Source organism: Tursiops truncatus, chromosome 15 (genome assembly GCF_011762595.2).
Source record: "Tursiops truncatus isolate mTurTru1 chromosome 15, mTurTru1.mat.Y, whole genome shotgun sequence".
NCBI classification, from domain to species: domain Eukaryota; kingdom Metazoa; phylum Chordata; class Mammalia; order Artiodactyla; family Delphinidae; genus Tursiops; species Tursiops truncatus.
The window spans coordinates 3,957,314-3,969,623 of record NC_047048.1 but is presented as its reverse complement, the minus strand read 5'-3'; the positions used below and the strand labels follow the sequence as shown (position 1 = coordinate 3,969,623).

Here is a 12,310-nt window from a genome sequence, read left to right as displayed (position 1 = left end):
AAGGGCGCCCAGACAGCACATCCAGGTCCCAAGGGGCCCAAGCCTGCTGTGTTGGCGTGTGGATGGATGCACACGAGGCCCCTTGCAGTATGGAAAGGGGGCACCCAGGCCCCGCACCTCCAAGCTCGTCAAGGCACACGTGCCAAGGCAGGAGGAAGTCCGCTCTGCTGGTTTGTGTGGGCCTGACCTCTAACCCGGAAACCTGCAGCAGGAGGGTTCCCAGGCCCACCCCTGCCACCTGCCTTCACCCCCAACACACACACACACCAACCCTAGGGGTGCAGACTTGCGTTAACTTTATTTTGCTCTTTCCAGTCTGAAGCTACTATCATGGGCATTTAGAGTTATACAAATGACACTTACAAAAAATAAAAGACCAAGACACCCAGAGTGAGATGCATGGTGGACACTAACCAGAGGGGAAGGGAACTGGCAGGGGCGGGGCTAGGAGCCAGGGACCAGGGGGCTTCCACGGGGCTCCCGGCTGAGGGCGACGCCCAGCTTCATCCTGCCGAGACCCGGGAGTCCAGTCAGAAGAGGAGCACCGATCACACCAGGGGCCCTGGCTGAGGCGGTGAAGGGCCCAGCACCACCAGGTGGGGACACAGGCCTGGGGCCCACGCACATGGGAGGGAAGGGGCCGGTGAGAGCCCCCTGGGAAGGTGGAGGCAGGTTCTGGATTCAGGGAGGCACCCCACCTACCCCACCACTAGTGGGTAGAGGGCACTGAGGCCCGGAGATGCTGTCTCAAGACTACCCCCCCACCAAGACCCCTTGAAGACCACCCATGGCTACAACCAGGCTTGCCTGGGGCTCCTCCAGCAATAACATTTCACTGAAAAAAAAAAGTTACTGACTTGGTCATTTTCTGCTTCCAGTCAGGCCAGAGTGAAAGAAAAGAGACAGGAGCAGGACCCCCGGACCACAGCAGGATGTGTGTGCAGTGGCCAGGCCCGGGCGGCCACCAAACCAAACCTGCTCCACTCACAGGGGCCTGGAGCCAGCCCCGTCCTGTCCACCAGCTGTCCTCCTGACAACACAGGGATGGCGCCCCAGGGGGGCCACCAACAGGCCTGGGGCAAGAGCTTGGCTCCCGGGAAATGGGGGAGGGGGAGGTTCAGGAGGGGACAGGAGATTCCAGTTACACCCCGCCACTCCCAGGAGCTGAGCTCGGGAAGGCCTCCCAGCCCCCCACTCCTCCTCGGCCTCTTCGGGGAAATAAGGCTCAGAGTTGTCTGAGGTCAGAAGAAAGAAGTTCCAGCCTCGCCCAGGGCAGAGAAGAGAGAGCAGAGGGATGTGAAATCCCTCCAAGGACCAGGTCACAGCCTCTGACCTGCCCAGGGGAGGCCACGTGGGACAACAGGTGAGGGCACCATTTGCTCTGGGTTTCCAGTTTGAAAGGCAAGGGGCTCGCCACCCACAGCAGAGCCCACCTGGAGAAGAGAGTTAGCAGGGCGGGTTGGGCAGGGTGGGGAGGGGGATGCCAGCGGCGGGGCCCTAGTACTCCCACAGCGTGGTGGGGTCGATAGTGTCAGCGCAGGCCTTTAGGACCCCCGCGTGGTCCCCCTTCAGGTAATGCCCGCCCACCTTGATGGCCACCTTGTTGTAGTCACAGAACTCGAAGAAGAAGTCCACAGGGCTGTCGCTGCTGCTGGTGACGGAGGAGTCGTTGCCCACCATCCAGTACTTGCCTGTGGAGTCTGGAGCAGGGGCAAGGGGAGGCCCCGTCAGGCCCTGCCTGGGCTCTGCTCCCCACCCTCCAGTCACGGCTTCCAGAATGGGGGTGGGGTCTGTTACATCCACCCAAGCCTCGGGCCCATGCTGGACTGGAGTCCCTTCCCCCGCCTCCCACCAGAATTTTGGTCCCATAACTCGTGTGTGACCCCTCCCCCGCCCAGCCTTTCCAGAATCCCGTCTCCCTCTCTAGCTCTACCTGGGGTGGGCCGGACATCTCCCTCCTGTACAGACAAGAGGGGAAGGGGCTACCCCCCCCCAGCCTAGAGCCTCTGGTGTCCAGATGGGGCCTGGCCCAGGCCACATCACAGGGTGGCCAAGCCGAGCCCCAAAGCCAGGCTCAAGTGGGGCAAGGGTTTGCTCTCTGTGTCCAACATCGGCCCCCTGAGCCCAGGGGGCCCCACCCGGCACTGCCCACAGGAGAACCTGCCTTTGATGTTGTAGGCGCCGTCTCTGAACTCCAGCTGGAAGACGTCGTAGTTGGAGCGGTTGGCGTCCAGGGTGCCTGTGACCTTGCGGCAGCCGATGAAGCCGTGCTCCCCACGGAACACGATGATGGGGCGGTTGATCAGCTTCATGAGGAAGAGCTCCGAGTCCCCTGTCCCAGGAGGTGGAAGAGAAGTGAACCTCGTGGGGTTGGGCGTGGACACCCAGGGTGTGGCTCAGAGAGGGAGAGCGGGAGTCTGGGGTCACACAGCATGCCAGCCCTAGGGTGAGGCAGGGTGGTGCCAGTCTGGGAGGATGCCCAGCACAGGGCAGGCTTCGGGTGGGGTTCGTAAGTGACCATGGCATACAGTTAGACCCTCCAGGGAACAAGGGCTTGAGGTACGCCCCCAGGTGGCTACCTGCTGTCTCCACCGAGGCAGCCAGCTGGCCGTTCTTCTTGGCTGTCACAAACTTGCCATTGGACGCGCGCAGTATGATCCTCCGATCACGCCACTCAATGTCAAAGTAGCAGCTGGCATCCCTGGGGGTGGCGGGACAGGGTCAGGCGCGCCCCACAGGAAGGCCAGCCTGGGCGAGCGCGGGCAGTGACAGGCGGGCAGCGGGGCACTCACTTGGTGGAGGCAGTGGACTGCACACCCCCGGTGGCCGTCAGCGTCCAGTACTTGCCCGAGTGGGTGCGGAAGGCGCACTTTTTGGTGTCGCGGTCGATCTCCAGCTGGAAAGTCTCTTGGTCGGTCTCTTCGTCCTGATTGGCCGACAGGTCCATACCTGCTGGGAGAGCCTCCAGCTAGTACAGGGACCCCCACGCCCCCCCAGTGCTGGCTGACCCTCAGCCCTGCCCGCACACACCAACACAGCAGGGGGCTGCTGAGACCCCACAGTGCGGCTCAGACCCCTCGGCCTTCACGTCAGAGGGCGGAACCCAGGATCCCAGGCAGGACAAGTCAAGGGCCAAGGCCAGCTAGGTCCATTTACACATCACATTCTCTGATTACAGAAGTAATACCTTCCAACAAACCAAATGCAAAAAGATATTGTTAAAAAAAAAAAAAGATATTGTAGAACCAACGGGGAGACTCTCAACATGGTCCAGGAGTAGAGAGCATGGATTAATTATTGTTAATCATGTTGTCATTAAGTAAGAAAATGGCCTTGTTTTTTAGAGATACACACAAACATTTTGAGATGAAATGCCCTGATGTCAGGGATTTGCATTAAATACAACCAGAAGCAATGAATAAAGGGACAGGGAGCTAGTGTGGCAGAATATTGCAGCTGGGAGAGTCGGTATATGGTAGTAGTTCATGATATCCTTCCTGCTTCTGTATACGTGTCAAGAGAGTCATAGCACACGTTCCCTTCAGGGAATTTAGAAAACTCATAAAAGCGAATTCACACACACCCCCACGCCCACCACACCCCCAGAATGCCACCGTGAACGGCGGGCAACCACACACTCCTAGCCTTTTCCCCGTGCGCTCACATATGCATTTTCTTGACCTTCAAGTGCATGCATGCTACAGACCTCGATTTGCAAATGATCTGCCTAACACCTTTACACGTTTCCATGTCCCTAAGTCGTCTGTGAAGGGGGTGGCTTCCGGGGTCTTGCTCCCACAAGCTGCAGCCATGTCGTTTTGCACATCCGTATGGACTCCTCCAGATAAAACCTGAAGTGGGATCTTTGGTCCCAACAAGTTCACATCCCCAAGCGCCATGGATCCTAAGGGCCTCAGCAGCAGGGTGAGTTGGGCCTTGAGGCCTTTATGAAGCCGGGATCAGTGGCGGGCGGCAGGTGTCCTTTTAGATGAGATGAGGCTGGCGGGTGGCAGAGGCTGGAGGGTGGCAGAGCCTGGGGTCTGAGCACCCCCAGGCCCTCCCCCAGGACCCATTCTTAGTTCTCCAGCCACCACCCAGAGGGCCTGAAAGGTGTCAGCCCCATGCTAACCGGGTCTCGTGTCCCATGTCAGCACCACCCCATCACGAAGGAGAATGAGGCAGAGAGGTGGTGCCCTTGCCCAAGGTCACCCAGAGAGAAAGCTAGGGGTCCAGGGCTCTCGGGAGGAGAGATGGGCAAACTCAGGCCTCCTGCCACGCCCTCTCCCCCAACCCTCCCTCCCCTCTGTGGACTGGTGGATGTGGCCTCCACGGGTCACTCTGAAGCAGACCCTCACAACGCTTGGGCTTGACCCTCCAGGCCCCCTGGGTCCCCTTAGCCACAGTGTCAGGGATCTGCTGACTACTGAGGCCCCGGGGGTAGAGGTGAGCTCGATCCCCCATCACGCCCCAGTGAAGCACGGGGCGAGGATCAGCAGGGGCCGGGCCTTCGGGGTGCCCAAGCCACCCAGAGGACGACCATCCTCAAGGCCACACCAGGAGCACAATGTGGGGCTGGGCTCCATCCCTGCTCAGACCTCGCCCAGCAGGCCTGCCCCCCCCCCCCGCCGCTGCTGCAGAGCTGCCACCCCCAGCCTGCCCAGCCACATGGTACCACCTGCCCAACACGTGGCAGGCCGGCTGACGGGAAGGAAAGAACAGACGAGGAGGAGCCCCACCGGGCACCCCTCAGCAGCAGAAAAGACAGACAGGGCTCCCCAGAAAGAGGGGCAAAGGGGGCAGGGAAGGGCCCCGAGTGGCAGTCAGATCTCTAGCACTGACCAGCCTACCTGACATAACAGAGGCTTGCCAGCGAACAAGGCGCTCGCCAGCCTGCCCGAGGACAAACACAGCAAGTGCAGGGGCTCCTTTTCAATGAGGCTTTGGTTCCTGAGAGCTTAGCCAGCCCTGCGCTCCCGCGGACAGCCCTGGGCTTGACTCCTCCCAGCAATTCCACAGAGTTATTTCCAGGAACAAAGGGAGGCTCTGCAGCAGCGGGTACCTCCTCAGGGCCACACGACCACCACCACCTGCTCAGCCACTCAGACCCCGTCCCGCCTGGGTGTGTCCAGTCCTGGAACTGGTTTGATAAACAGGCCTAGGCCAGCCCGCAAGGTATGCAAAGCCGGGGCCAGGTGCCCTTGAGTGCCTCCCCCCACGCAGCCTCAGTTTCCCTCTCTGCCTGTCAAAAGGGCCCGGTCTGAGATGGAAAGGATTTAGCAGCCCAGTGCCAAGTAGACAGCAGGTCTTCCACCCGCGACAGGAAGGGGTGGGAAGAGTATCCCCTCCCCATTCCAGCGGGGTAACTCCTGGCTCCAAGGCCCTGCCCAGATGGGAAAGGCCCCACTTGGAGTGGGGCCTTGGAGTCTCTAATTAGAGCTCGGTTACTATGGGAACAGGGTTTTCTTCGGGATTTTTCTTTTCATCAACAGCAGCACAAAAAACCTGAGTCACAGGCCCACAGGAGCCCTGAGGAGGCAGGAGATGCGGGGGCTCAACAGAGCCCATGGGCACATCCCCCCGACCCGCTCCAGAGAGCACAACTGAGACGCCGGGCCCCGGCGTGTCCCCCCACATCGTGGCTTTCCCCACCTCGAGCCTCTGAGCCATCCTGTACAGTGGCTTGGAGGGAGCACCCCCTCCCTGCCAACACACTTCATGATCCCCATCCCCCTCAGCCTTAGCAGTCCACATATTCCCCTGGCTTGTTCAAATCAGGCACTCTCCACCACCCCCATTCAGTTTAAGGGAGGGGGCCCAGAAGCATCTGTGGCCTCACCTCACCTCCCCTCTTCCCAGTCAGCTCTTGCCACTACCTGACCACTTTAAATCCCTACTCCGTCCTTACACAAGCTGTTCCCTGGGCCTGAAATGCCCTGCCTCATCAGGAGAACTCTTACACATCCTGCAAAGCCCAGCTTGACCAGCCCTTTCTCAGCCAGCCAGCCTCACCTTTGAGCGGCTGGGACTGGGCACTTCCTGAGCATGGAGTCCCCAGGGCACAGCTGGCCAGATGCAAAGAGGCTGTGAGACCAGGTGGGAAATGGGGTGAGGCTCTGCCCAAGGTCTGGCTGGAGCCCAGGGCAGGTGAGGCTCCAAAGTAGCATGAGCACTGCTCACTCAGTGGCCCTGCCACCCTCCATCCCTGCCCAAGCCACGCCCCCACCTGTGTGGTCACAGCTACAGCACTTCCCAGGAGCTGGGGTAGACACGTGCCATCTGCCTGGTCACATCAGCTCTTGGGACCCCCACTCCCTGTGGCCGATCCTGCCTCTAATGTAGGCTGTGATGGCCTCCTCCCAGAAATACAGTCTGGCCGAAAAGAATGTGCCCAGGGCAGCCCTGGGCGAGCCCTTTACAAATGGGGAAACTGAGGCCAGAGAGCAGGCTGCAGCTTCAGCAGGGAGCACCCCACCCCCACCAGGCCCTGCCTGTGCAGGCCTACGGGGATGATGATTCACTTCCCCCAGCCAGCTAAACCCAGGATGCTCCTCCTTCCTGGCTGGCGTTTCCCAACATGTGTCGGAAGCACAGCTGAAGCCTCCTTGCCACGCAGGCCTGTCCAAAATGGCCTCTGCAGACACACCCCCCAAGCCCATGCCGGCTCCAGGTCCTCTGGGCATCCTCCACCCCACAAAGAAGACCTGAGGTCAGCCAACATCAGAACGAGATGAGGACCCCAAAATCTGAGGCCAATGTAGCTCCAAACTTTGCTCCCAAATCTCCCTTCCCTTTAAACGCACAGATGAGCCAGCAGCTCTCCTGGTGCAATTTCCGTCTCCTCCTGCCCCATCAGTTTGAATCACACCATGACGCCACCAACGAGCTTTACTAGAAAGGAAAGGGCACCTGCCCGGGCTCACCAGTGCCTGCCAGAAACACCCCCAGGATCTCTCTGCTCCTTTCTGGCGCCAAGGGCTAGGGCCAGGGCCACGTTCCTGCCACACCTTCCCCAGGGCAGGTGCTAGATGCAGCCCAGCAAGCATGGAGCATGCCTGCATTGATGAACACCCAACCTAGGTCCTGTGGCCCTGCCGGCTGTTCCAGTCCCGTCTACCAACCTCACAAGCTTCTGTTCAGCCACCCTGGGCTTTCTGCTCCTTCCTGCCTCGGGGCCTTTGCACAAGCTGTTCCCTGTACCTGCAACACTGTTCCACACACCTGATACATGCTACCTTCTATTCATCCTCAGGTCAGGTCAAGTGTCCTCCTCAGAAAGGGACCTCCCCCATCTAATCTGGGACCCTCATGTACTTCCTGGACCCCCAGACCTTTGCTTGACACCTCTGGGATGTTCCTCATGTCCCAACGAGAACATTGGGCCCAGCAGGGAAGGATCCAGGAGATGCCCATGTGCTCACCACTCAGGCCTCAGCATGTCTCACTTGATAGGGGATCAGTGTTTGCTGAATAGGTGGGGATTCCTGCCCCACCTCGTACTGTGTGAGACTGGAAAGGGGAGGACCTGTGCCCCAGAGGCTGGGAGGCATCAGGGGGTCCAGATAAGAGCTCGTTCTGGAGTCAAACCCAGTTCTTCATGCTGCTTACTTGCTGTGTGATCTTGGGCACATGGCTGCTCCTCTCTGGGCCTAAACCTGCCCATCTGCAGGATGGAGGAAACACCACCCACTTCAATCAGCACACTCAGGTAGGAAACTGCCACCGGGCTGCAACCTCCTTGGCAGAGCCGGGTCAGGAGGTTGGCCGTCAGAAGGAAAGGGAGGGGGGGCTGGGCAATGACTGGGCTCCCATCCAGCTATCTCCAGAGGCTGGGGTCCAACTTCCCGGCTGGGGGAGCCAGACACCCACAGGTTCCCCCAAAGGAGGGGCGAGGGCGCCAGAAGGAAGAGAAGCCGCCTACGGGGAGAATCTAAGAAGGGAAAGAGGAGGGTTCACTTCTGGCGCGCAGGCCAGTAGGAAATCGCCAGGCCAGCGGGAGGCCCCGGGAGAGGACGCATCGAGTTGCAGCCAGTTGTTCCAGGCGGGAGTCTTGGGGGTGGGTTCAACCGAGGGTAGGGGGGGCTTCCCGAGGGTGCCGGGCTGGGGTCTCCGGGCTCAGGCTGAGACCGCTCTCTGGCTCCCGCAGAGCAGAGGGTACCGGCCAGGAGACGCGCGCGGGCGCGGGGCGGGGTGCCTGGCGGGGCGCCATCCACGCCACGCCGTCCCGGGGCTGGGGCGCGAGCAGAGAGGCCGCCTTCTGGGGTGGCTTCGGACGGGGCACTGGGCCTAGGGTAGGCGCGGGGGGTCCCCAGCAGGGGGGAACCCGCAGAAAGTCGATTCCTTCCCCCGCCCGGCCGCATCTGGTTTTCCCATCTGCAGAGACGGAGCAGGACAAAGGGGGCGAGGGAGGGCCTTGTCGACGAGCCCGCCCCCCTGCTCACAAAGGCCGCGGCCTGGAGCGCGGGGCGGACGCGGGAGGAGGGGCTGGGGGGGGAAGGGCAGACACTCTGGGCACCCCCCCTCCAGCAGAGGCCAACCCCTCCCAGCAGCCAGCGGAGGTGGAGAAAGGCCCGGAGGGAGGGGAGGTGGAAGCGCACCCTGCGGAGATCAAAGGCTACCCCCATCCCGCCCGCGAAAGGCGGCCTTCATGGAGCGGGGGCGCGCCCCGCGCCTGTTGCGACCCCTAGTCTCCCTGGAGCCAAAGGCCCACTGCCGGGGGGAGGGGCACGAGGAAACAGGCGAGGGGCGTCCCCTCCCCACGGGCTAGGCCCACGGATGCGAGGGAGGGATCTGCGCGCGTAGGGAGGACCCAGATCAGGCCGAGGGTTCGGAGGGTGGCACAAGGGGAGGCGTCTAATCGCGGCCTAGGAGCCCCAACCTCAAGGCGGAGTGGGGGTTATGCAGCGGCACCCAAGGATGGGCAAAGCCCCACCCCTCGCCCTTTCCTGGGGATCGGAGCGCAGGTCCCGCGGCGGGGTGGGGTGGCCCGCGCGCCCAGCGGGGGCGCACCGGGCGTCGCTCAGGATTGCAGCGGCGCCGCGGGCGAGAAAGGGCGGGAGGCTGCGGGGACTGGGGTGGGGTTCGCTTTGTGCATGGCCCAGAGAGGCGGGGGACGGCGTCCCCACTCACCCTGGCGCGTGGACACGTTCCTCTCGTTGGCCGCCTGCAGCACGACCTGGGCGCAGCTCTGTTCCAGGGCGAAGAGCTCGTCCTTGCCCACCTTGGTGGCCTTGCCCGCCTTGAGCGTGCCGCTGGGCCCCGACGGCGCCAGGTAGCGGCCTTCGCAGTCGCGGAAGGCCACCTTGCCGGAGCGGAACTCGAGCGTGTAGCCGGTGGCGGGCTCGGGGTGCGCCACTAGGCGCCCGTCGTGGCGCAGGAAGCGGTGGTCGGCCGTCTGCAAGCTGTAGCGCTGGTCCTGGAAGGCCAGCGTGATGAGCGAGTCGACGCCCCAGGGCACGTCGCGGTCCACTGCGATCTCGTCGGCCGGCCGCGCGCTCAGGTGCGCGTAGCGCTTGCGGGCCAGGCTGTAGATGGTGACCTGGGGGTGCATGGCGATGTGCACGCTCCACTTCTCGGCCGGCGACACGGTCTGAGCGAAGCACGACAGGCGGTCCTCGGTGCCGCCAAAGTAGCGCCGGTGCGCCTCAGACTGCAGCGACCAGCGGCCGTCGTCGTGCGCCACGATGAGAAAGCGGCAGTCGGCACTGGGCACCTCGTGTTCGCAGGTCACGTTGCCATCCTTGTCCGCCGCCAGGTAGCGGCCCAGGTGGCTGCGCAGGCACACGGCTGCGCTGCCCGCCTCGTCGGGCGGCTGTTCCAGCGTCCAGATCTGCTTCTTCTTCAGGCTGCTGGCCGACGCATTCACCTTGAACCCGAACGTCTCGGCCGTCAGGTACTTGTTGCTGCAGTTAATGAGACCGAACTGGATCTGCAGGGCCTCGGCCGTGCCGTTGGCGGTCATGGTGGCGGCGGGCGGGAGGCCGGCGCGGCCCGGGAGGTCGGTGGCGGGTCCCAGCGGCGGCGCCCTGCTCCTTTGTTCAGTTGCCGCGGCCGTGCGCTCACCCTCAGCAGCGCTTTACAAAGCCGGCCCGTGGCGCCCGAGCCTCTTTATAGGCGGGGTGACGTCAGCGTCGCGAGGTCCCGCCCCCGCCCCGCCCCGGGGCTCGCCGAGGAGGGGGCACCGGGGCCCAGGGAGCGAGCTGAGTCGCGCAGGGTCCCGGAGGGGCGCGGGTGGGGGCTGGGCTCGCCGCGTTCCCTGCTCGGCCGGCCTCTGCAGTCCCCCCTCTTCGGGCCGCCGCCCCCTCCCCGCCAATGCCAAGGCCTCGCCCTCGCAGCACCTCAGCCTGAGGACTCACCCAGAGCACGGGACCCCTCGGAGGCCCCGCACCCCAAGCCCAGCCGGGAGGAAGGCCGAGCCAGGTTTGAGGTTGTGATAGAGACCGCAAGACCACAGAGCACATCAGTACTAGGGCGGAGCGGCCTGGAGGCTCCTCAGAGGAGGTGGCTTTAGAGCAGAGCCTTGAAGGAGCTGAGAGGGGACCCTCCAAGGGCCTGTGGGCAGAAGAGTGGGGGGCAGGCCAGGAGCTGGGGAGGGGCCTGCAGACCCCAACTCACCCAACCCAGGCCTTGCAGCCTCCAGAGCGGGGGCTGGGGTTCCCCGAGGCTTCCCTCCCAGGACACTGCCCTGAAAGCCACCCAGACCCTTCCCTGTGGCCCAGGCACCCAGCCGGGCTGGCCCAAATAGGTCTCCGTGGTAGTGGCTGAGACAAGTGGCAGTGTGTCCACTCTGAGGATGCAGAAGCCACAGGGTTCTGGTGAGGTTCTCCAGGCATAGAGTGAGCAGCGTGCCCTTTTACTGAGCAGGTCCCGCTCAGGCAGCACAGCCCCGAGGGGTGGAACCCAGGAGCCAGCGTGCCTCCCACTTGATACCCACCCCCAGGTCCCCACTGCATTGGACGCAGAGCCTGGCACACAGGAAGGGGCGACGCTGGCTACAGCCCTCCTTTAGGACCTCAGCTCTCCATCCTGCTCCGTCAACGTGGATATTCCCTACAGATGCCCACCCCTGCCCCTGTAGAGGAACACTTCCCTTTTCTGAGCATCTCCAAAGGCCAAGACTTTTGCTGGGACATTCCCCACATGCCAAGCAGGCCCCTGGAATGCCAGCATGACCACAGGCTGCCCACAAGGTCTCGAGGCCAAAGGCAGAGGGCATTGAACTAGCTCCTGGGCTGGTTGGTCTGTGCCTGTGGCTCCCCCCAGGCAACCTCCTCCAGGGATTTTTATCTTTCAGGGTAATTTTGTGTTACTTTCCCATCATTTGGGTCAAATGGGTTTACTGGCAGGTCCTTGAGCCCCAGGCAGGCACTGCCCACAGCATCCCCTCCCACAAAGCTCACCTCTGGAGAGATGAGAAATCAAGTGTCTCTTTTTGAGGTCATCTAATAGACTTGAAACCCAGGGTCTCGCTGGCTGTGTGACTGTAGGCAAGTCACTTAAACCTCTCTGAGCCTGTTTCACCTTTTGTAGAAGAAATTCAAATCCCCCATCTCAGGGTTGTCTGAGAGTCCCTGAGGGCATGGAGCTCAGCAGACACGGTCCCTGGCCACCCTCAGAACCCATTCCAGTCCCCAGAAAGCCCTCGTAAGGGAGACCCCAACCCTCTGGCCAACTACCAAGGCTCAGAGGAGAGGGAGCTGAATAACTGAAGGTTGGGGGCGGGGTCCATGCTGGCAGCAGGACTGGAGTCTGCTGAGACGTGCCTGCTGGGATGGGGGCTGGATGGCATCTCCCTCCTGGCTCTGCAGCTCCCCATTCTGACCCGAGCGAGTCCCCCTCCTACAACTTAGCAGCATGGAGGCCAGGGAGGAGGCTGGGGTTGGGGGCTCCTGCCTCTCAGGCCAGGAGTGGGAGCCGGTCCAGGCCTTCCCAGGTGATGCTTTTGGCAGAAAGACTGGTGAGCCCGGCTGGGTATGGTGGCAGCCAGGGTTCCTGCATCGGGCTTCCTGGACTCAAATGCACATCCCTGGTTCGTGGTTTTCCCATCTCTAAAAAGGGCATAATGATAGCACCTGCCGCAGGAGAGAAGCTGAGAGGACAGAAGGCGCTGTGAACGGGACTGAGGGGGCTCCCGGGACGTGGCATTCGGTTTTCAAACCAGGAAGGTCTTGGGCAAACGGAGACAAGTTGGTGACTCCACACATCAGCCACCTAAAAAACAGTGCCTGGCACGTGGTCAGTGCTCATAAATGCCAGCTGGTCCTGGGAACTGTCCTGGGGATGGGCCAGACTCCCTCCAGCCCCCAGGGTCACC

General features: G+C 62.3%; 1 protein-coding gene across 1 annotated transcript; it reads right to left on the bottom strand.

Moving 5' to 3' along the window:
- Positions 1-279: 279 nt before the first annotated feature.
- FSCN1 (fascin actin-bundling protein 1) lies at positions 280-10,082 on the bottom strand. The gene is made up of 5 exons (XM_033839993.2): positions 9,127-10,082; positions 2,793-2,949; positions 2,580-2,701; positions 2,165-2,332; positions 280-1,700 (listed from the first exon to the last, which is right to left on the bottom strand). The coding sequence occupies exons 1-5, from the start codon at positions 9,956-9,958 to the stop codon at positions 1,498-1,500; spliced, it is 1,482 nt and encodes a 493-aa protein (XP_033695884.1). The 5' UTR covers positions 9,959-10,082; the 3' UTR covers positions 280-1,497.
- Between the last annotated feature and the right edge of the window lie 2,228 nt (positions 10,083-12,310).